General features: G+C 42.4%; 2 protein-coding genes across 5 annotated transcripts; one reads left to right on the top strand and one right to left on the bottom strand.

Moving 5' to 3' along the window:
• Positions 1–217: 217 nt before the first annotated feature.
• Positions 218–1195, bottom strand: LOC114874949. The gene is made up of 3 exons (XM_029184735.2): positions 853–1195; positions 573–734; positions 218–495 (listed from the first exon to the last, which is right to left on the bottom strand). Exons 1-3 carry the CDS (start codon positions 917–919, stop codon positions 266–268), a joined length of 459 nt encoding a protein of 152 aa, XP_029040568.1. The 5' UTR covers positions 920–1195; the 3' UTR covers positions 218–265.
• A 2160-nt stretch (positions 1196–3355) lies between these two features.
• On the top strand, positions 3356–21933 carry LOC114874945 (chymotrypsinogen B). Of its 4 annotated transcripts, XM_029184726.2 has the most exons (12): positions 3356–4103; positions 5167–5463; positions 5522–5759; positions 19735–19831; positions 19905–20026; positions 20112–20213; positions 20327–20460; positions 20541–20671; positions 20745–20938; positions 21019–21153; positions 21214–21438; positions 21525–21933. In XM_029184726.2, the coding sequence occupies exons 3-12, from the start codon at positions 5559–5561 to the stop codon at positions 21816–21818; spliced, it is 1635 nt and encodes a 544-aa protein (XP_029040559.1). In that variant the 5' UTR covers positions 3356–4103; positions 5167–5463; positions 5522–5558; the 3' UTR covers positions 21819–21933. The 4 variants fall into 4 exon arrangements, with proteins under 4 accessions (XP_029040559.1, XP_029040558.1, XP_029040563.1 ...); XM_029184725.2 differs by having other exon boundaries at positions 5167–5759; XM_029184730.2 differs by lacking the exons at positions 3356–4103; positions 5167–5463 and adding an exon at positions 9501–9751 and having other exon boundaries at positions 5691–5759.
• Positions 21934–22140: the final 207 nt, after the last annotated feature.

Raw genomic sequence — 22140 nt, 5'->3', positions numbered from 1 at the left:
GTCATTTATCATTCCTCTAAAAAGGCACAAATAGGCACTTTTATGTATACTTAGTAAAAAAGATTATTCAATGATATATGAATCTTTATAAACAACATTCCCTAATTTCAATCGAAGCATTCTATTTCCCTGAAGTTCAGATCATAAGATTGTCAATTAATAAGTACGAAGAGATTTCTGTATTGTAAAAAGGTATGATCAAATATCCTATTGTTTACTCAGATCTATCAATCTGCATAATCCAATCTATCTTTGGTTAAGTTTGTTAAGTAGAACAAAGTACGTATCTCAATGAAATTACTAAAGCTAATACAGAGGCAAATATACTTCCATGATTATAAGATGCTGCGTTGCAGCCATCTTTACTATTGCATGTGCAATATTCCATAAATATGTTGTACGTTCCTGTTCTCATCAGACAAAATCTCTCGTCACCTGCAATCCCAGGTTCTCCCATGTAAGCACAACTACGAAAATATCTCCATACACCATTGACTAAAAGGAACAACAAAAACCAAATTACTGCTAAATGATACTCAAAAATAAACCCAATTTTGAATATACTAACACACCTTTCTGCCGGATTTTACGACACATAGTAGGTCTTACACCAGGTAAGTGCTCCAAATCTGGTTCTTGTTTACAATCAGTGATGGGTACAGTGGTATTATCAAAGGGATCTGCACATTTTGGATCTGAGTCAGATCTACAGACCCAACACTTGATAGACAATCCTGTAACAATATAAAAAAAAAAACTGACTACTAACTGGCATAAAATCACAAAGTTTGTGAGAATTATTTGAAGGTTAAGAACGTCAGAGTAAGTTTGTTTTGGAGCAACGATAGTTACCTTGTTGAATACAACAGAGAACGAATAATACTGGCAATAAAGTACGAAAACTAATTCCATAAGCCATTCTACCAAGAATAGGAGATCACTTTATACAAACTACAAAATACACGTTAACTTGAACGTCTAATTACTCTAACTGCCCACGCCTACGACTGACCACGCCACTGAACCAGCATTCTGTCAGGGCTGACAATGAGTAGTAAGCAAAACTGAATAAATTTATAATTGGTTAATGATCAGATTTTATCCTAGGAAGATTTCTACACTATATGGTAAATTATTACGTTGTTTACATATAGTAAAAAATAGAATAAATGGAAATATAGGAGCAGGTACCGCAGTTTATACGCTACTGAGAGCTTCGTTCGTGTTCGGTCACCTTCGGGTCACGTGAGCAGATCTCGAATCAAGACCGCGCCCGATATGTGAGCCCTTTGAGGATTGTAATTCAAGTCATGAAAGAATGCCTGTTGTAACAAGGAATTCTAGTTAATTGAATCATGTATAATGCACTATTTATCTGAATGATAAAACGAGCACGTGACACTTGTTCCGTTACGATAACTTTGCAATGCTGCAAATTAAAATTAACTTCGAGTACATACGCGTCAGATAGACGTAACAGTAAACCTATAATTAATTTTCACTTTTTATTCATTTTATACTGATTACTTATGACTAGATCAATTTGCAAACAATCTTAAACTTTTGAATACTCAAATTCTCCAACTGTAAAGTTTTCAATGCAGTATATTCTTAGATTTTCTATATTTTAAACATCAATTCCACATAGACGAATATATATCCACCCTTCATAGACAAACCAGGCTGTCAAAATTTAGTACTATTTTAGACTTTCAAAAAATCGGAAAAAATTCTGGGACAAAGTCGTTATCTTATCAAAATTTTCTGAACCCTTATGCTAACAAGCATGTAAGTACTTTATTACCTAAATAAGAATCAAGTTTCGGAATGGAACAAAAGCTCTACCCGTTCATTTTACTAACTTCAGCGTGTACCTTCCCTGTCTTACGGATTGCAACAGAAGCGATTCACTTTTGCGGGTGGTCCTCGGTCGGAACGAAGCTCGGTCTGGTCCCGAGGAAACATTTGAATGCTATAAATAAATATAAATAAATTGATTTGCCGGCATTAGCATAAGTAGCCGGCGAAGGCTCGAGTAAACCCGTCTGCGGCTCGCGTCTCTTTACCGTCTACACGTACTCTCTTCTCCGTCTCTCTTACCAGTGCGGACGTTGATTTATATCGACGTCCCTTAGCTTCCAACCGCATTCACCGTCCCTTTAACTTAAAAGGACACAGGACTACGATCCCGAGACGCGAGTCCGTCTCGTCTCGCGGTTGCTCGCGTGGGAATTAATTCCGAAACGATGAGACTCTCTGCCCCATGAATGGTAGTGTTTGAACAGGAACGATAAGAACTAACAATAAGATCAGCAACATAGGATCATTTCGAGCACGTCGGTATTCGCGTATTAATGTTTCATTACGAGTATTTGATGTTCCTGGAAACGAAAGTTCGGGGATCGCTGAAGAATGTTCACGGATCGTGTTCTGTATCAAGGCCGTCTCCACGAGAAGGGAACACGGTCCCCGTTTCTGCTATAAAATCAGTGGCCTTAAGTGCCGCAATCCATGGACGGTTATCTTCCCCAAAATCGGGTAATTTCGTGTAATCTACGCTGAGGTTTGGGCGTGGCCGGACCGCAGAGATACCTCGGCAGGGAATAGCGTGTGTGTCATTATTCGAATCTTCCAAATGACCCTGTTCTATCTTCTCTTCTACCGTCCCGTTGCCGGAAGAAAGGTCCCATTAAGAGGCAGCTTGTTGCGTAAAATTGACGTATCGAACTGACGCGCGTTGTTCCAGAATCTCCGTGAAATTCTTTTCTACAGTATTCCAAATATTCGGCTAATTTGCTTGGATACATTCTATCGAACAAATAGCGTGTTTCAATTAAAGAGAGATTGTCCAACGTTACGATCGTCTCGTCACTGAATCATCTCGGTTATTTCTAGGCACAACGTCACGTTACTTCCACATTTGTCTCGTACCTCTTATTACCATTTCATAAGAGGTGCGTCGCGAGTGACCCATATCCTAGAACCAACGCCGTAACACGGCGTTCCGTAACGACGTGGCCTTTCTCGAGGAGATCGCTCTCTCGTCGTGGACACTCCTAAAACGTTGGCGAGATCTACGACGATTGTTCAGCGACAAGGGAAAAAAAAGTCGATCCTCCGTGGCGTTTTCATCATCGTCCGGCGTTCAAAGTAAACAGACGGGCACGCGTTGTCCTTATTAGAGATAAACGTCCACCCTGACGAATGTCCATTTTCGGACGAGAGTCGCATCCAACCGGGTCCTCCTTCGTCCACCGGAGGATCCGTGCCGAGTACCCTCGTATCAGAGTGCACCCCACCACAGCGACTGCCGCAGAATCACCCTCCACTTCCGCTTCGCTTGCTAGCCACTCCTCTCAGCCTCTGTTGATACTTCCTCGCGCGTGTATCTCGTCAGTCGGCCTGGAGCCACGTGCGTGTGCTCGAGAAGCTCCAGCACGAGTGCCCTCTTCCCATCGAACTGATCGATCGTCTTTAATTATTAACGAATACGAAGAAATCGAGACGGAGAAATTCAACTGGAGGAAGCTTTAGTGTCTGTGATAGAGTCGAGAGAGGAATATTTTAGAGCAGCAAATTTGCATGTAATTCAAGGCAGCGTCTTTAAAGTGAACTTTCCGCGACGAAACGTGACTGGAAAGCGTAAAGTGTCCATGGCAATATGCACCGATTCGTAGACGGTGTTGGCTGGCAATCAGAGAACGAACCGCGCCGTCTCGACGGTAAGTCTCGTATCTAAAACGACCAGGGAACCGAAACTCGAAGACAGATGGGCAGGAGCAGGGAGGACTAAAAATATCGGTCCCTGGCACGTTGCTAGCTAGCTGTACTTCAACTTGAACAATTTTACCGGCCTGGAGAACGGAGAGTTCCATGGCCGAGCGACGCCTCTAATCCGGTAGAGAGCTCCCACTCGAAGGGACAGTCCACGTCTTCGTTTCTTTTCGAGAAGAACCACTCGGGGGTACTTTTTTTCTAGACTATCCATAGCACGAGAGGACAGTGAACGTTTTGTAAAGGACTAATTTGTGAAGTTGTGTTAACGAAATCTTTGTAAATTGTTTACTCTTCTGGAACGTTGGAGGGCGAGCAAGATGCGTGGGGTAAGTTTCCGCTTCAGATTTTAAAATGAAACCTAAGGTCTCTGAAAATCTGGTTCAACTTTAACGTTCCCGTTAACGGAGCGCATCGATTCTCCGATTCTCGATGAAACAAGAGAGACACGCTAATCCCTGAATCGTATCCACTTTCGCGGCGTTATGTAAAGAATCGTAACGCGTACACCGCTGGTTACTTTTGCGTGGTGGCTCGTAATATCCTGGTATCTTTTTGCCAGAGAACGTGACTCGCCACCTGTATCCCACACGTACGATCCTTCCCGCGAGATCCTCCTACTGTAATCCTACACACCCGTCTACTTCCGCTCCATCCATCAATTCAATGACTCGTCGATTGTTTCTATCCGTTAAAGTTCGCCAATGAACTCGCCTGCGCTCGATTGTGTATCTAAGTCGACAGGCCATTGATAAATGAAACTGAAGAGCTGCACTTGATAATTGCTATCACATTTGTACACGTAGCTTCTGATATGATTAATATTATCGAGTGATGAATTAAAAAAAAAAGTATAGTAACATGATCTATTGAGAAAAATATTTTGTCTGTCAAGTATTTATACCTAGATCGTTAACGATCCTCAGTAATTAACGAGCTAACAATTCATTGGCACAATTAGCCGACTGGTATCTGATTGCTCGTGATATAACATCAGCAATTACCGAAGAAGCAAGACGAGAAGCTACTTCCTTCGTTTTTAATCACCCATGACCATCGAACCCGGCAGCAATTCCGCGATCCCTACAATTTATTCCGATCCTCGCTAAAATTCATTCGATCGAGCTCGATCTAGAAGCCCGTGGCCGCAGCTATCGATGGACGTATGAAACTCTCTCTTGCAATTTTTCGAGCAATTCAAGTCTACCTACTCCGCACATTTACATCTCGAAGCGTTTCATAACCCATCACTAGCTGCGAGCAGCATCTCGACAAGCTTCTAACGAGCGGTGCAACGAGCACCATGAAAGTAGGCAGCTAGAGTTAATAAGCCGAACCGCGGGCATCGAGGAAAAGCATAATAACACCCTCGTTCCCGATCGATGCTTTCAGAGACGCACGGACGAAATCAGGAAAGCTTCGCGAGGACTCGAGCGGTTTTGAAGCGTCGTTCCTTCTTTCCACGACGGGGCCCTCCTCGTCAGGGGAAGAGTCTTTAGCCCCTACTCGAGGCCGACTTCTTCCACTCATGGTGTTTTACGGCGCGGTTGTTTGAAATTCTTCTGGCGGAGTCGCGCTCGTATTTATAGACCCGCGCGGGCTCGCGAGTTCACGCACGTAGAATCACACGCACGCCTTCTGCGGAGGAGATCGGAGGAAGCGGTTAACTAGAGGGAAAGAGAGGGGAAGGTGGGTGTGCTAAGGGTGAAAAGAGGAAAGGAGAGAATAGAACGCGTTGCATCGACAGAGGGACAGAGGAGGCGGCACGTCGCGATCATGAAGCGATGCATCCGCGACAGGAGCACCGGCCCGCTTCGTCGTCGAGCACGTCCTCGACGTCGTCGAACTGTCTGCGCTGGCTGCCCCCACTGGCAGGCGACCATCCACCGGCTATGATCGCTCGAATGACGGGGGCAAACGCGGCCCTATGGATCATCGTTTTCCTTCTGACCCTCGGCACCGCTCTCAGCCACGACGATCGCTCGGTAAGTAATTTATTCATCGATCGCGCTATTACTTTTATCGAAATCCTATAAATTTCATCAAACGCTAAATTGATACGCGATAAATGTAATTTAGTGATACTTTTATGCTATCAAATCGTGTCAGACTTTCTATACGTTTCGAAATTCGCTAATTAATATGTAAGAACTTAATATATTCACAGCAAGATAATCAATAGAGTAAGTCGAAAGAAGTTTAAATGCTAATTAGAATTGCGTGAATTATAATATTGATATTAAAAATCGATTCCATGAAATACGCGACTATCAAAGTGTTAATTACAAGAAACGTTACTTTTCATTTAAACAGAAACTGGAGAAGTACCGATTCGACAAGAAAAAATGATACTTATCCATAGTATTTAGGGCAAAGGTACTTTCTAAAATGCTTGCACGTTTTTCGAGACGTTGTACGCGCTCGTGAACACGATACCAGCGTCGTTGGAAAAAGAAAAACCGTAGCGGCGAGCGAGCAGAGCTTCCGATTAGTAGCGCGTTTGCACCGGCCCCGTTTCGTTAGTTTCACTTTCAGCGTGGAAATCCGATCCAAAAGATCGTTCCCGTGCGGTGCACGCTCGATCGAGCGAACGGAAGGAAAAACGCGAGCAGAAGGATGAAAAAACTGAGAAACGTCTCGCAAATCTCTGGAACGAGATACCCGAGCGGACGAATATTAATTTGCTTAATTAAAGACGAGATAGCCGCGTAACGAGGCAGACCGTATTTTCCGACAAGATTAAGAGCGATCCAAGCCGGTCGTTAATCGAAAGGGATTCACTCGGAGCCCATCAAAAAATCGACAATTCTTTTCATCCTTTAAACCCGATTCCTGTTCGCAGCAGCGATATTATTGACCAAGGATCGCGTTACCGAGCCCGAACATCGCGATCGATCGATCGATCAGGACGATCGTGAAATCGTTTAGTAGGCCAGCACGGGATATTACGTGGAGGCAAATGTGCCGTAATCTCGATCTTTATCGATGCTTGCCGGAGATTTTAAAACGCGACTCGCTTGCTCGAATTCAACGAACCGACACGCGAGACGGCCGAGCTAATGGAAAACTAAAAACGTGCGTTCGAGCGACGCGCGTTCCTCCTCGACGCTCTTTTTACGCGCGCGCCGTGTAATTCAATTCGCGACGTCGCACACTTTGATATTCTAACAATCTGAAACACTTGCAATGGGTGCAGAAAATTCTACAAGAAGAAGAAAAAAAATGCACAGTGGATATGAGAATACAAATGAATCATTACAGATTGCATCTACGAACTGAATCACTTTACACAGTACAAAGAGCGAAGAAATTAAATAAACAAAATCGAACCCACGATTAACCGTTACATTTCAATTCCAGTCGTGTCTTCGATCGAATCGATCCAATTGATTCGATCGACTCCGCCCCAATCGGCCGAGGAACGTTTCACCTCGAACGCATAACGTTTATGAACTGCAAATAGAATTCCCGGAGCGGGGACGCGTTTAGAAGCGGGTTGTTTCATGGAAGCAAACAATCGGTTAGTCAGATCCGACGTTCTTCCACGACTGTCGGACTTTCTGCCTACTCATCGAATGGAAGTTGTTCGAACGGTGTTTAGCGGATAGTTAGAGGCTGACGGAAAGCCTCGGGGTGGTCGATCCAAGCATTGTGTCAGCACGAATGCAATCGTCTACCTTCGGTTAAGATACCCTACTGATTACTATAATTTCAATCGGTGGCTATCGTCGAATTCCGTTGATCGCGCGTTTCAAGGCTCGTCGCGTCGTTTCTAACACGAGTGAAATCACTTCGAAGCAGGTAAATAACGGGTCCTGCGGCATCATAATGACGCGGAGTAAAATTAATGCCTAGATGTATCCAAGGAAGCTGGCGAGTTTTGAGCAGGGTACAGGGGATCGAAAAAATCTTCAAAATTCGAATCAATTACGTGGTGAAATTTATTCCCCAGTCAGTCCCCTCCGAAGGGTATTAAAATGTAATTTAGATCAGACTTTGCAGCTGCGGATCTCGTGTTACCACCCACAGGAACATCAAAGGGGACCAGTCGGGACACGAAAGACACTTAGAGTCGAACTTTTTCTTCGTTTGCCACCGATGAATCCTGATAATGTCTCGCCGTGAACAACACAGCTTCGAGTTTATATTTAGTACACGTCCCTTCTGTCTCAATCCTGATGTTTTCCCTCGCCCAACCTCCTCTCGAGCTGTAAATCCATGGAATTGCGTTTCTCCCGTGTCAAACTGTCTGCGATTCGCTTCTCGAGGCGGTGGTAACGCGTGGTCGATAGCGGTGCTCGGTCGTCAGAAATCCTGTAGGAACAACGCTGGGCGATGGATGAGGTAGGAGGGACTCTGGTATCAGATAAAGGATAAGCATTTGTTTGAGTTTCTGCTCGGGTCCTTATCTGGCCTAACGGGCCAATTTATGGTTCGATCCTCGGACAGTGCCGAGATAGCGAACAGATGTTGGACTCTTCTTGACCGCCTCTTCCTTTCTCTCCTCCTGTTACGTTCGTTCTCGTAAAGATTGCTTCGTGACAGCCGATCGAACGGTGATTATCGTTCTTTTGAAATGTTTCAAGAACAAGCTACAGTGAACTAAAGCGAGAGTCGCTCCAGAGACAACCCTTTTTTGGCCATTTCCGGTCAGACCGAAGAAGAGAAGTTTTTTTCGGCCAGTTGTTGAGATTTTGACAATGGCGCAAGAATTATTTCAATAACTCTCACCGTTTGGCCTGTACAAAAGTGACAGAAAGTCTAAATAGCCCCCTTGTTAGGAAATTTTCAATCTTACAAGGGGAACTACCCAAGTGTTACACTCACTTATTAATGAAACTTTGCCAGCTTGTAGAGCTCGTCGAGCTGAACACGCCTATACCCCGTTTTGTGAATAGACGGCTAATTGTTTAAAAGATATTAATAATTAAAGTTAGTTACTACTTACATTGAGAAGTATGACAAACTCACACATACAACTCGCAATCTAGAGATCCCCGGTTCAAATCCTTGGTTCCCAACATTTTTTTTTTTAATGATAATTTGTTTCTTTTTGAATAACTATTACATAAAAATTATCACCAAAAAAAAAATTGTTGGGAACCAAGGATTTGAACCGAGAACCTTCAGGTTGCGAGTCATGGATCCGCTCCGTAGTTAAACACATGACTGGCAATCTAAAGGTCCTCGGTTCAAATTCTTGGTTCCCATTTTTAAAAATTTTTTTTTTATGATAATTTTTATGTAATAGTTATTCAAAAAGAGACAAATTATCATTTAAAAAAAAAAAAATGTTGGGAACCAAGGATTTGAACCGTGGATCTCTAGATTGCGAGTTGTATGTGTAAGTTTGTCATACTTCTCAATGTAAGTAGTAACTAACTTTGTGAAACACTTGGGTAGTTACAGATTGGCTAATAAGAAGTATGCTTTCTCCAAATTTTTATGAGATTGACTTTTGATACAATTGCACTTTTCGCATAACTCAAATGCAACTGTTATTGAGGAAACTATTCGAACAAAAGAAAACAATAGAGATTTATGCATTCCATTATGCACCTTGCTGTAACGGTACCTGACGACAAAGCAGGATCGACAGGGGTGACAGAAGAAGCTCATCAATCCCGTCCTTCCTTTCACTAATATTTTAAACAGTCAGGGAAACAATGTTCCCTCTCTCTCTCTTTACAAATGACAGGCATTCTCTAATTAACGGTTGCTTCTAGCCAAGCACGAACACGAAGGAGGACGATGGTGTCAATCATTCTAGGCTCTCGCGTCGTGTATAAAATGGCGGATGACCCGATGGCGGACACCCCGCGGAGAAACTTCCTGTCGCTGGATCCAACGTGTTCTTCGGTTCTCTTTCTCTTTACGCTATTCTATTAGCCTGTCGAGATCTCTGGAATAATTTACCGCTATTCACCGAAGAACACACGGGGTCAAGTTGGAACAATGTAGCCGTGCAAGTTGGATGGTAAGCTTCTTCGAGGATCCTCCTTGTGATCGAAGATTAATAATCGAAGATATCCTCACTTTGCCTCGAGATCGAAGGGTATTGTTAAGGATCGGCAGTCTTTCCTTTGTAGATCGAGTCTTACAAGATCGTCGACAGAGTTGTTGTAGTCGATCTTGATGGTTGACGATTGACGCGACCGGATACTAATGAATCCTTGTAACTGAAGAGTTGCCTGATTGGGAATTATCATCGTTCCTGTCGAGGAAGTTGATAATACGAAAGCTGAGCGAATCGATTTCTTATCCTTAGAGGAAACGTTGCTTTGAACTAAATGTAAGATACTGCATCATCAGTATTTCAGTAATTAATAAAATATTCACTTTCAAAATCCGAAAATAATTTCAACAAAAATTGATAGAAAAATCCTAAAAGGTTTCGTTTCATGGTCTACTGATATAATCGAAAAATTCTAGTTTTTTAAATCTCTCTTCAGTATAATCTCGTAAGCCAGTTCTCATCATCGTTATCGGTTCGTTAAGCCGTCGTCGTGTTAACGGGCCGTAGAATTTTCATCGTCTTCGAGAGGAAACTGGAAAGCAAGAGCGTTCGCTCGACACCCCGCGGAGGATCGAGCCGGAGGCAGCTCGATTAGCTTCTTACTGCGTATCGTGACGACTATCGCGAGGAATTTCAGCCCGTCGCGGGGCAGGAAGTATGTTAACCTCGCGGTGGATAAAAAGTTGTCGTCGCTACGGGGAGGAAAGAAAGAAAGAGGGTACGATCGAGGACGACAAGGACGAGGAGGACGAGCGAAGTGGCCTGTTCGCGAGTGCATCTTGCGACCACGACGATCCCGTTTCTCGCTTCGAGGCCGTGAATCGACGAAACGCTTCGCTCTCACCCCCTCTGCTCGACGCGACGCTTTTCCTGCTCCTTTCTTCTTCGTATTCCGCGCGCACCTCGTTCCATTGTCTCGAACGCGGTGAAGATCGAACGAACGATCCGATCGATTAGGATTCCGGGAGAAACGGATTCCTCGACGTAGCTGTTAGTCGGTTAACGATTCCAACTGTTCTCCTCGAACGTAGCGAGGAAAGGTTGATTTATTGCCTCGTGGGTGGATATTTGAAAGTTGTGCAAGTGAAATTTCTGTAATTACAGACGATCCTGTCTTTGGAAGAGAATTTTGTGAAACATCAACCCTTTCCGCTTGAATCTATTATACTCTCTCTGTCTCATAATAATAGTAGCAAAAGAAAATAAATATAGAACGCAACATTTATTATCAAAAAACTAGATTAAATTAAACAATAAATTAAAAATACTACTCCTAATTTTTATTTTGAGTATTCAGATAGTTTCTGGATTTTTCAATAATTTCGTTACTGCATTTTAAACTTGTAGAGCTGGACAATCGCAACTCGATCTTTGCTTGAAAACTCTCTTTTTTTCATTTCACTTTTACAATGGGTTGTTATTCGACTGAAATAAAACAATTGATTTCGATTAGCGGATGAGATTAGAAAAATAGTTATAATTTGTAATAATTAGGTTAACCTGAAAACTGAAAGATGTGTCAAAACCAATGACAGATGTCATGAAACACTGATTTTGATCGAAGGTTTCGCAATTTTGCGCTACAACATAACAGCTGCATTCGCCAATAATTCCCGTTTAAATATTCATTTGCTACTATTATTATGGAACAGGGGGAGTATCAACTAATTAATCTTCTAATCATTTTAGCGAAAGTTACAATCAACAACCACATTTTTTAAACCTACATTGTAAAGTTAACAATGGCGCCAAACCAGGTTCCCTGAAACTTCTAATCGAAAGCCGTAAAACAAGCGATATCAGGATTCGATAAAGAGGAACAACATTAGCGACTAATGAGATCGATAAGTCATCGATGGCTAGAGATTCGAAGGAGTCTGGGCTCCTATCGAGCATGGCTAAGTTACTCGGTTTGGTAAACACGGCCGTGCGCGTTTCGCGGGAATCGTTAAATCGGTCGTGCAGAAAACGAGTTGTATTTAATACACAATATTAATGAGGGCAGTTCTTTGTACGAGGGCAAGTTATACCGGAATAACTTGTTCCACGATAGGTTCCCACTCCTGGTTGAACGATTGCTAAACCACGAGTAAAGATACAATGTCACGTGCTCTGCTTGCCAATTAACGTTTCTACTTATGCGTAACCTCGTAAAGAGGGTACGATCATCCCTTCGGGTCCTCGCAATTTTTGTCATACGCTAAAAGGTCACGATTAAATAATGAAATGTGACACTTTGAATTCGGAAACTTTCTCCTACAATCGCTAATCGAGTCACAGCGGTCACACGATAAATCTCTTTGCATAGAAGCGTAGCTCGAATTGCACGCTTGGAATACGGTCAGTCGTTTCGCACGATGCAGTGTAAATTCAAGCGACGGACACGGGACCATGAAGAGTACCAAGTGGGATCTTGTGTCTCGTGAGATACGAGTGAAATTTATGAACGAACAACCGACGCGACGGACAGCTGGCGAACGAACGCGTGGTTCCGGCAACGCGTCTAGGAGTACTCGAGTAATGGATCTCGAATACCCTGCTGGACATAAACGTTCCACGGGAGCCGGTTGTTTTATGAAACAGCCGACGACTCTAAACTAGAAGAACGAATCGTTTTACTTGAATTTTCCTTATTTTTCCTACGTGGGATTAAACGACGGAGATAAATTCAGTCGTCAGATGATATTCACGCGACAATATAGGTACAATCAGATTCTAATCAGAGTCCGGAGTCAAGGGTCAAGGTTTCAGATTAATCACTAGCCCGCGGATAAAAGGTTATTTATAAAAGTTTGAAATCAAATGAATCGTCGCACGACTTACGGAATCCAAGAATGATATAATACTGTCTTTTCGAAGAGAGGCCAGAGTATATTTACGAATTTATCAAAAGAGGCTACCGCGTGATCAACGTATAACCGTGTTTGTTTCTCAGGAAAATTTTTGACACTGCTATCTCGTTTGTTTTTCAAGCAAATATCTTTAACCTTGTACCTTGCAAAAATTTCAGAAATGCGAAACTCTATCCATATTCGCTTCGTATCAATGAAACGTCAAGGTGTATTCCTGACGCTTTTATTTCATCTTCGCATCTTCGTTCCATTCAACTTGCGCCACGTCGGTATCCATCGCGATGTCCGTCTCCATTAACGCATACGCGTGTAGTAGCAATCTTAATCTCGGTTTATTATCCCGCGGATAATTCTGAATTCCCTGGCGCGGTAACAGATTACCTGACAGAAGTGGCCATCAAGCGGCAACAGAAATATAGCGAACGCTTTCAGCGATCCGTGTCTGGCGAATGGTTTAATGGACCCTTCGGTAGCTCGGATGTTCGCTAGTCTTTCGCGATTCCCGTCTAATGAAGAGCGACGCGGTAAAGAAACGGCGATGGGAGGAAGAGGATGGAAATAACCCGGTGTGGATAACGACGAGAAGAAGCTAGAAGAGGGACGTTTAACGGATGCCGTTGAAAAAGCACGCCAGGTGACTCGTTCCTCGACCTCGACTCTTCGTAATGGTTAACTTTATCGTTTCACGCTTCAGGCCGAACTAATCCCGCGAATTAAGGCTCGTTAATACCCGGCTTTAAATAGAAGAAGTCTCGAACGAGGAAGCTGGAACAGCGAGTTTTCCAAAGGAATCGTATGCTTCGTGAATTAATCAACATCTCGTTTGAAAGTCATCGTCAAGCGTTTGATTAAAAGTGAATGGTAATCGATAGACGTCGATCTTGTTAACTTGTTTATCGACTGTTCCTCGTTTTTTCTAATGATCATTCATGATACTGAATTTATGCATCTTTAATTAGATATCTCCTAAGGGTACTCTGAAATGATATCAGATGTAAGAACTTTATTTTCTAAGAATTCGTTTTCTTATATCGAGTGTAGCAAGTTCTCCTTAGGAACGTCTTCGAATTTCTCGAAACTCTTACATACCAGAGATAATATAGCTTCAAGCGAGGAGAAAATAAATGCACGAGACGGAAGATCTCTATTTTTATACCGTTTCCCGTCGACAAGATCAACCAATCTATTACGAAACTCCATAGTAAAAAAAAGCCAACTAGACCACGAATGAACTTCTCAATATTATTCATTCTTCTTTAATTAATCTCCCCACACCAATTAATATCGTGTTACGTCTTGATATTTTTTAAAAAATCAACCTTTCTACCACGATTCACGACCCATCCCATGTGGGTACAATCAACCCTTAGTACTTGTCTCATTGTCAGTCCCTCGTTCGCCCATATTTCTACGATTCGCATCTTGAAATCCTGTCTCGTGCCCACGTTTCTCCCCAATTTCAACGTCCCACATACCATTGCACCACGAGCTCGAACACAATGCGTGCAATAATGCTGAATGTACCCACGAGAGCAGAACAGGGATTTTTCGTTTCCTCGGTCCGCTTGATTTCGCAAAAACCGCGCGACAGGAAGGTACGGGTCGCGGAATCGTTTCGTTGGAAACCGGCAAAGTGGGCGGACGAGCGCGTGTTGCTCTTCATTGCACAAGGGGGATAATAAATCACACGATGATCTCATCACGGTATTAAGATATTGCACGACACGCATCGAACGAAAGAGAGAGATGGATACATGTGGAAATTACGGGAGACGCGATAAACAAGCTACCGTTGGTCAGCAATAAATTCCGTCCATGTCTCCTTCTTCCGACTCGCGGACACGTTTGACGACGCGTCGCGTCTGGATGGAAAGGAATAAGAAACGACCGGTCAATGGTTAAGGTTATCGTTTTCTGGTGCAAATCGTCTGCGAGAACGTTGGATCGGGTTCGCAGCATGCCGTTCGAACGCCTAATGAAATTATTACACGGTGAATCGGTGAATGAGATTGTAACGCTGGGACTGGTTCCCACGAACGATCTGTTTTCTTTTTTTCTTTTATTTTTTTATTCATTTTAAACAGGACGGAGTAAATTACTCGGGGAGATGATGTTCGAAACGTGGACGAGAGAAAAAGGAAAGTAAGATTCGTTTCTTTTTGTTTTTTTAGTAGAAGTGTAAATTAATGTGGTGTCTTTTTTTATTGGTACTCAGAAGATGGGGAACTCGGTTGGTTTTTTTCCTTCAATCTTCCCCGTTCGTTTCATCGTGACATTACAGCATTTCGAGTTAATCCAGTTATTTCTGGGAATGAATTAAATTTTCCTGCGATAAATTCTGTAAATTACTTCTTACGCGTCCTCTGTCACTTTTATATATTAAATCCTTCGAGTTATGTGTAAAAATTGGATGAAACGAAGAATGAAAAAAAAAAAGGTTCGATTGTGCAAGAATTCGAAAAACCTTTTACACGAGCCGCAAACTACACGCGGATCAATTATACTCTCTCTTTCACAGTTTACTCTGGACAAACGCGCGCACACATGTCAAACACACGCGTTTCGCTAAAACTGAGGAGATGCAAATTTAACCAGCGCTACGTTTAAGGATAGAGAAACTCCTGTTTCAATGGGTACAAGTCGAATTTATCATTGCCACGCCGGTACCTTAAAACCTTTTACCGTAGAATTTTACGACATTAGAATATTTTACCAGGGAATTGCTATAAAATATTGCCGAACGTTTGAAACTTTCTAACCGTGTTTCTAATTTTATTACGACAGCTGCATTTTTCCCTTGATATTATTTGCAACCGAATTTCAGACGAAACTGATCATAATTTTCAATTAATAGTTTACGCTTGAAATGTTACGAAATTTCTATTCCCAGTGAGAAACAAGAAGCATGTTAGCCTAACTCACTCAATGCTGCCACTTAAACCTATCCAAAACTCAAGTAGGTATTTATAATCAGTAGACAGAAACAAGCTTTCCTGAAAAAACACTTCAGTTCTCCTAAAGTTCGTAATAATCTAACGATAAGTTCTACTTAAATCCTTGTAGGATTAAAAATCACGTAATTTCTGATGATCTCATTACTGGCGAAGTAGAACTGTCGATTGGTGGTCAGGCCAGGAACGTTTATTCACAAATCGTTCCAATTGTTCGCAGAAGAGACGAGAGTTGCATATGAAAATTTCTTTCGTTGAATTACGAACAAGAACAGCGAGAGGACTAAATTTCTTTGCTTTCAAAGCAAGTAAGAGTTCAAGTAAGAGTAGAAATTGCGACCATTAAACAAATGTGTAACACAGTAGAACAGCGACGGTGCAGTCACGATGTTGTTACGGTTCATTTGGTAAGCCTTCAATGACATTTGCGCAAAATGCAAACGTACCGTGACCGCATTATTAGCGTTCGAACCCAACACCCAAAGTTTCAAAAGAGCAGTTTATTATTATATCGTTTTCAGAAGTAATAATTAAAAATTTCTACTTAAAATTTTTCAAGTCGAGTCGGACAAGGGTGGCTGGCGTTTCTTCGCGGAATTCTCCCAAAGCAAATAAACTGCGGCACGATTTACGCGTACGTCCGCGTCGCGACTCGAAATGTCATCCTGACCATAGTAGGTGGACGAGAACCTTGGCCTTCGGATCGCTTGCACCACGACATAAATCAGGCCACGATCTCGCCATAGCGAGCGTTCCATCGACCACGGTCCCGGTATTAAATCCACGGTAGTCCAACGTCGAAGGAATCACCGGCCATTTTCGGACGCTCAACACTCCGCTGCGCTACCATCTACGGTATAGTTGGGGCGTCAGCACGCGAAACGAATGTCATTGCTTCCGAACCTTATCCATCTTCTTCGCCGCGGCCCTTTCCATTTGCTCTTTCAGAATCCCCCTTTCTTTTTTACCCTCTCGTTACCCCTTTTTGCCGGACCTTCTTCGCGACCAGCTTTGTCCAGATTGTCGCGACGAAAATCTTCCCTTTTCAATTTCTTTCGTTCTGTAAAACTGGTTAATTGTCCATATCGATTTGATCAGAATTTCATTTCTATCGTGAATTATTTTTATTTTTGGCAAGGGTCGATGATTGCTTTGATTTGCAATTCCGGTGCATCAATTGCATTTGGGAAATTGTCCTTTGCAGTTTGATCAGAATTTCATTTCTATCGTGAATTATTTTTATTTTTGGTAATCGCTGATGAATGCTTCGGTTTACAATTCCGGTGCATCAATTGCATTTGGGAAATTAATAATTTTTCGAAATGGTCATGGATTTCATGAAACGTGGTATCGTAGGTAGATGAATTCCCGAGCAATAAACGCCCGTTGTAGATACAGTTACACGTGCATAAGGTACAGAGAAATTGCTGCAGGTGAAGGGAGACGGTGTGTGTTGCAGCTGGAATGTGCTTGGTAGGGTGCCTCGTTTCAGGGATGCAACGCTTTGAATGCGAAACGGTATTAAAACTGCATACGTGATGCCAGTGAATCATTCGCGGTACGATTCCCAGGAATTCTTGCCATGTTGCGATCAGAGTACAATTTCTCTTTGTCACGGTACCCTTGCACGATCTTTAGCGACATTTTCTCAAATTAAACTTCTTCTTGTTGGAGATGCTCGACGACGAGGCGACAGCTTCCCTCCGTGTCCATCCCTTGAAATTGCTTCTCTTTTACTCGGCACGCGGTTTTTGCGATTCCATCAGGGGAGATGCAAGGCACCGCGGACTTCAGCCTAGTTTGGCCATGTCCTCAGCCACGCATACAAATTCTTCTTGCCCTTTACTTGCACTGCTGAGAGAAGCCTCTCCGTTTTTCTCCTCTTCAACTTCTCTGTGTGCTAAAGCAACCGACGTAGCAGACTTCCAAGTGGTTATGACGAAACAGGCGAAATAGGGACTTGGAAATTTTTCCCTTCGTCAACTTGCTCCTCGAGCTATGCTTTCCGGAGAGTCGGCGACGCACGTCACTTCAATTCGTTTTTCGTATTTCAGGATATTGCGTTATACAGAGCACACCGTACGTATTAAATACGGTCAAGAATTCGAAGCATGAGTTGCTTATACAAGAGAAGGAAATGAAAGAGAACCTGTTTCATTTTACACGGAGCACGATGAAATTAATTGTATAATACGGGAATATCGTTAACCCTGAACTCTGTGCTCCTGTGTACATTCAAAAGGCGCGTATTCTTTTCGCTTAACCGGATCATAAACTCGAAAGGCAACAACGAAATTATTGTAACTCGTTTAAGCATTCTGAGATTTCATATCGTTTCGTATCGTGTTCGCGGCATCGCGATACTCTTTTATAGAAACGCAAGAATCCAATCAGCATTCTCTTGAAATCGTACCAGCCGGTTGATTTCATTTAACTCGAGGTCAGATGTTCATGATTGTTGCCTTTTAGTACAGGTAAAACGCGATTACCTTTCGAGGTAATCGTTATGTGTTTCAATCCACGCTGTTTTAAGAATATTTCTACGATATTAAACGTACGACATTACAAACTTGTTCCATTTATACGATAGAATGCCAAGACTTGTTTGAAATTTTACACAGATACATTACGAAAATGAATTTATATCTTATTTGCATGTTCGATCATTTTTATTTTCACTTATTTTTAATTAATTTCTAGTTCGCCTATAACAGAATGCGATCAAAATACATTTCTCAATGATAGTAAAAACAGAGTGTACCTGTATTTTCATAAAATATTACTTTAACATTACACTCCTTGTTTCCTCAATTATAGCAGAATTTAAATTACCTAATTGTAAATATAAATTCTAAAAATTTTCAATTGCAAAAAGATGTGATACATACAAGTAATTGGCTGCGTACAAACAAAAATCGTACACCACATTAAAGTTTCGTAAGAACAACTCGACAAAAGGATCGCATTCTTGCGTTTCATTGGCCTGTAACTATTCAGTAATTGGCACTGTCTCTACCGTCAATCTGAAGAAAGATAATTATACATTTCGCAGCCACCCCTTACGTCACACAATCGACCCTTCGATCTCCTAAGACGATCGACCTGGATGAGGTAACGTTCTTTACAATTTCACTGCTCTATTGTTCAGGATAATGAGCCACGTGGGTTGTGCATCGAAAGAGGGTGTGATCCACGTGTGCCAGTTGCATCTTTATCAATCCGCCCGGTCGTTCATCGATCAATGATTCTTGGACGAAGCTTAAAGGGAGGAAGAATCATGATTACGCGATGCCTACGCGTCTGGACACGGTGACATTGTGCAACGACGCCGGTGGTTACGTTTACGAGCCGACAAATTGAGTTTAAAGTTAGTTACAGCCTTGGGAATGCTGGACGATATTCGAGCCGGTTGCTAGTAACGTCAGCAAGGACTGGTCTATTAACTCTCTGCTTGAGAACGAGTAATTGTTCGATCGTTTTTGCGATCGTTTCTGCCTTCGAGACGAACGATCCTCACATACGGAGACCCGATTACGGTTTTACAAGCTTTCTTGTCTGTATGCCTCGCGAAACTTTCCGTTCCTCATCGATGTACGACGAGTTATGAGAGGAGGAAAGGTTTGCATTGTTTGATTATTTTAAGGCTAGATCGATTTCTGGCGCACCCAGGATTGGGAGAGGTCGATTACCATCTTCGAGTACCGAGATAAAACAGAAAACTTGGGAAACGTATGCGTAATAATAGGAAACGTCATAGCGTAAATGATGAAAATCGTTTGAAGAATTAATGCTTTAATTGGAATTCACGTAACGAAACAGTGCGTTCATTAGTTCAGTTTGCTGCTATTAATCTCTGTTCGTTTTTACGACGCTCTGCCCACGTATCGTATGCACGTAACACAATAAAATTGCTTTTCCTCGTGCGTATCATTTTTACGTTTCATCAGTGATCCGCGACCGTTGTCCATGACTTGGGCGAAATAGAAAGAAGCATTTTGCAATGCAAACACGCGTGTACCCGTTTGCTTTTACGTTGACATAACAATTTCTCAGTGAAAAAAGTAGTTTATACCGAGTCATTCCGGTCGTTTCGTCGTTAGCTGCCGATGATTAATTACTCTTTGCTTTGGGCTAATTTCAGAGTGGAAATAGGACGCTCGTTTTCCATGGGGGCAATAATTCGAGCCGGCTGCACGCGACCAATCAAGATTCTTTTGCGGGACAATCGCCAAAGAACAGTGAGTTTCATATAATATAATGCACTATTGTATCCAGTTGTATAATTAAAATTATATTTGTTAATTACTTCAGAATCCACAAAACTATCGTACTATACAAATTGGAGCGAATGGTCAGTGTGCGATCGACACTGTACGCAGAATCGCGTTCGAAGGTGTCGACTAAAGAAAAAATGTGGAAGCACTATACTAAGAGTGAGTTAAAAAAATATCACCGTTCTTTAACGTTATAGCCTCCGAGTCTGCGTGGTAATTTATGATTTGATGGAATGTTTTATAGGAAGAACGTACCTGTCAGCACAACAGAAAGGGAAGGTGGAGGAGATGCAAGCAACGACAGCGACGAGGACATCGACGAAAGGATAAATTTCATGTAGTACAGGTGAACAAGTGTTTTAATTAAACTTTATCTGTAATTTGAAAAATGAAAATGTTCTTAATGCATGCAAGTACGTGATAAAATTTATTGTTATTTAATTGCGAATGCGTTACTAGTTACCTAAAAAGGAAGCCGAGCCCAGACAAGGGAGACGAAGGGGCAAGGACATCAAGGACCAGTCCATAGGATATTATGGAAAGTGGAGCAAGTGGTCACCCTGTACAAGACTGTGTACCACTCAACGTCACAGGTAGCACTGCGTTAACGATCTCTCAATTCATTTATCAGCTCTGAAATCAGTTCTCATTAATCTCAATTAATTAACTGAAGGTGGTGTAAGAAGCCTGGAATTTGCGTTCGCGATGTGATAAGGGAGAGTGCCTACTGCTACGTCGAAGGCAGCTACTGCCAAAGATGGATTGACCAAGAAATCCGTAGAAGTCAAGAAGTAGATAACGACGGTAAATTGTAGCTCGAATCGCGCACCAAAAATGTTACTTAATCTTCTAGCATATTTATTTGCATTATTTCTAGACATCGTATTGGAATTGAGCAGTTCGAACGACGTGAGCAGTTCCATTCCCGAAAAGCACCCTCACACCTGGAAGTGTGGGGTACCAAGCACACAAAGGACTTCCAGGTTGTCTTATTTCACAAGAATTATCGGTGGACGTCCATCGATACCTGGGAGCTGGCCATGGCAAGTGGCAGTCTTGAACAGATTCAGAGTAAGTAATTCGATATTCAAAAATATTTATTAAACCATAATTATTTACTTTGTTATTAAAAGGAAATTGTGCTTTTATAGGAGGCCTTTTGTGGAGGCACCCTGGTCTCTCCAAGATGGGTGCTGACTGCTGCGCATTGTATTAGAAAGCGTCTCTATGTTCGAATCGGAGAACACGATTTGACGGTGAAAGAAGGCACCGAGTTAGAACTAAGGGTACGTAATATCCGGATATTGTTAATTGAAAATGTTAATTAAGTATTAATTTTTCACCAGGTCGATTCAGTAACGGTACATCCCGAATACGACGTGGACACAGTGGACAATGACGTGGCAATGCTACGTCTTCCAGTCACACTGACCGCCTCGCCATCGAGAGGGATCGCTTGTCTTCCGGCGCCTAACCAGCCTCTACCCGCCAATCAACTGTGTACGATCATTGGCTGGGGAAAATCGCGAGTCACCGATGACTTTGGTACCGATGTTCTCCACGAGGCCCGAGTACGTCGCAGGCATATCTTCGACTGATGTAATAGCCATAAATGCACCCTGAAGAACATCGTCTGTCAATTTTGTCATTTTTTCAGATACCCATCGTGTCTACAGAGGCATGTCGCGACGTCTACGTAGACTACAGGATCACCGACAACATGTTCTGTGCAGGATATCGTCGAGGAAGAATGGACTCTTGTGCAGGAGACAGCGGTGGTCCCCTTCTCTGTCGCGATCCCAGGAGACCCGACCATCCTTGGACCATTTTCGGGATCACCAGTTTCGGGGAGGGTTGTGGGAAACGAGGAAAATTCGGAATATACGCGAGAATGTCGAATTACGTTCGTTGGATCAGCAGAGTGATGAAAGAAACTGACGATATTAATTAACAAACTGAGGACACATCTGTGCATCGATTCAGATAATTGTGGTCTGTGCTACTAGACACTGAAAGACTCTAATTAATTTTAAGAGATAATTAAAAGTATGAAAGTTGAACCTAAAGACTGCAAGTGATCGAACAATCATTTTCTTTTAAGATTAATGTCATTTATCAGTCTCTACTTTAGATACATCACGTTGTACAATGAAAAATCATCGTATTTTATAAAATTCGATAACAAAATCAACAGAAGGAACAAAAAGTAACACAATTTTATCCTAAACAGGAAGGGAACTAACTAACTCGGCCGTGGGAAACAATCGACGATC

The sequence above is a fragment of the Osmia bicornis genome, chromosome 6 (assembly GCF_907164935.1).
Source record: "Osmia bicornis bicornis chromosome 6, iOsmBic2.1, whole genome shotgun sequence".
Classification (NCBI taxonomy): Eukaryota; Metazoa; Arthropoda; class Insecta; order Hymenoptera; family Megachilidae; genus Osmia; species Osmia bicornis.
This window is presented reverse-complemented; position numbering and strand designations above follow the sequence as displayed.

Coding starts and splice junctions, on each gene's coding strand:
- LOC114874949 (XM_029184735.2), bottom strand. CDS start 919: ATGGCTTATGGAATTAGTTTTCGTACTTTATTGCCAGTATTATTCGTT. Junction 735..852: donor TCTCTGTTGTATTCAACAAG/GTAACTATCGTT, acceptor ATATTGTTACAG/GATTGTCTATCAAGTGTTGG. Junction 496..572: donor TCGTAAAATCCGGCAGAAAG/GTGTGTTAGTAT, acceptor TGTTCCTTTTAG/TCAATGGTGTATGGAGATAT.
- LOC114874945 (XM_029184726.2), top strand. CDS start 5,559: ATGCATCCGCGACAGGAGCACCGGCCCGCTTCGTCGTCGAGCACGTCC. Junction 20,027..20,111: donor GTGGAAGCACTATACTAAGA/GTGAGTTAAAAA, acceptor AATGTTTTATAG/GAAGAACGTACCTGTCAGCA. Junction 20,214..20,326: donor ATAAATTTCATGTAGTACAG/GTGAACAAGTGT, acceptor ATGCGTTACTAG/TTACCTAAAAAGGAAGCCGA.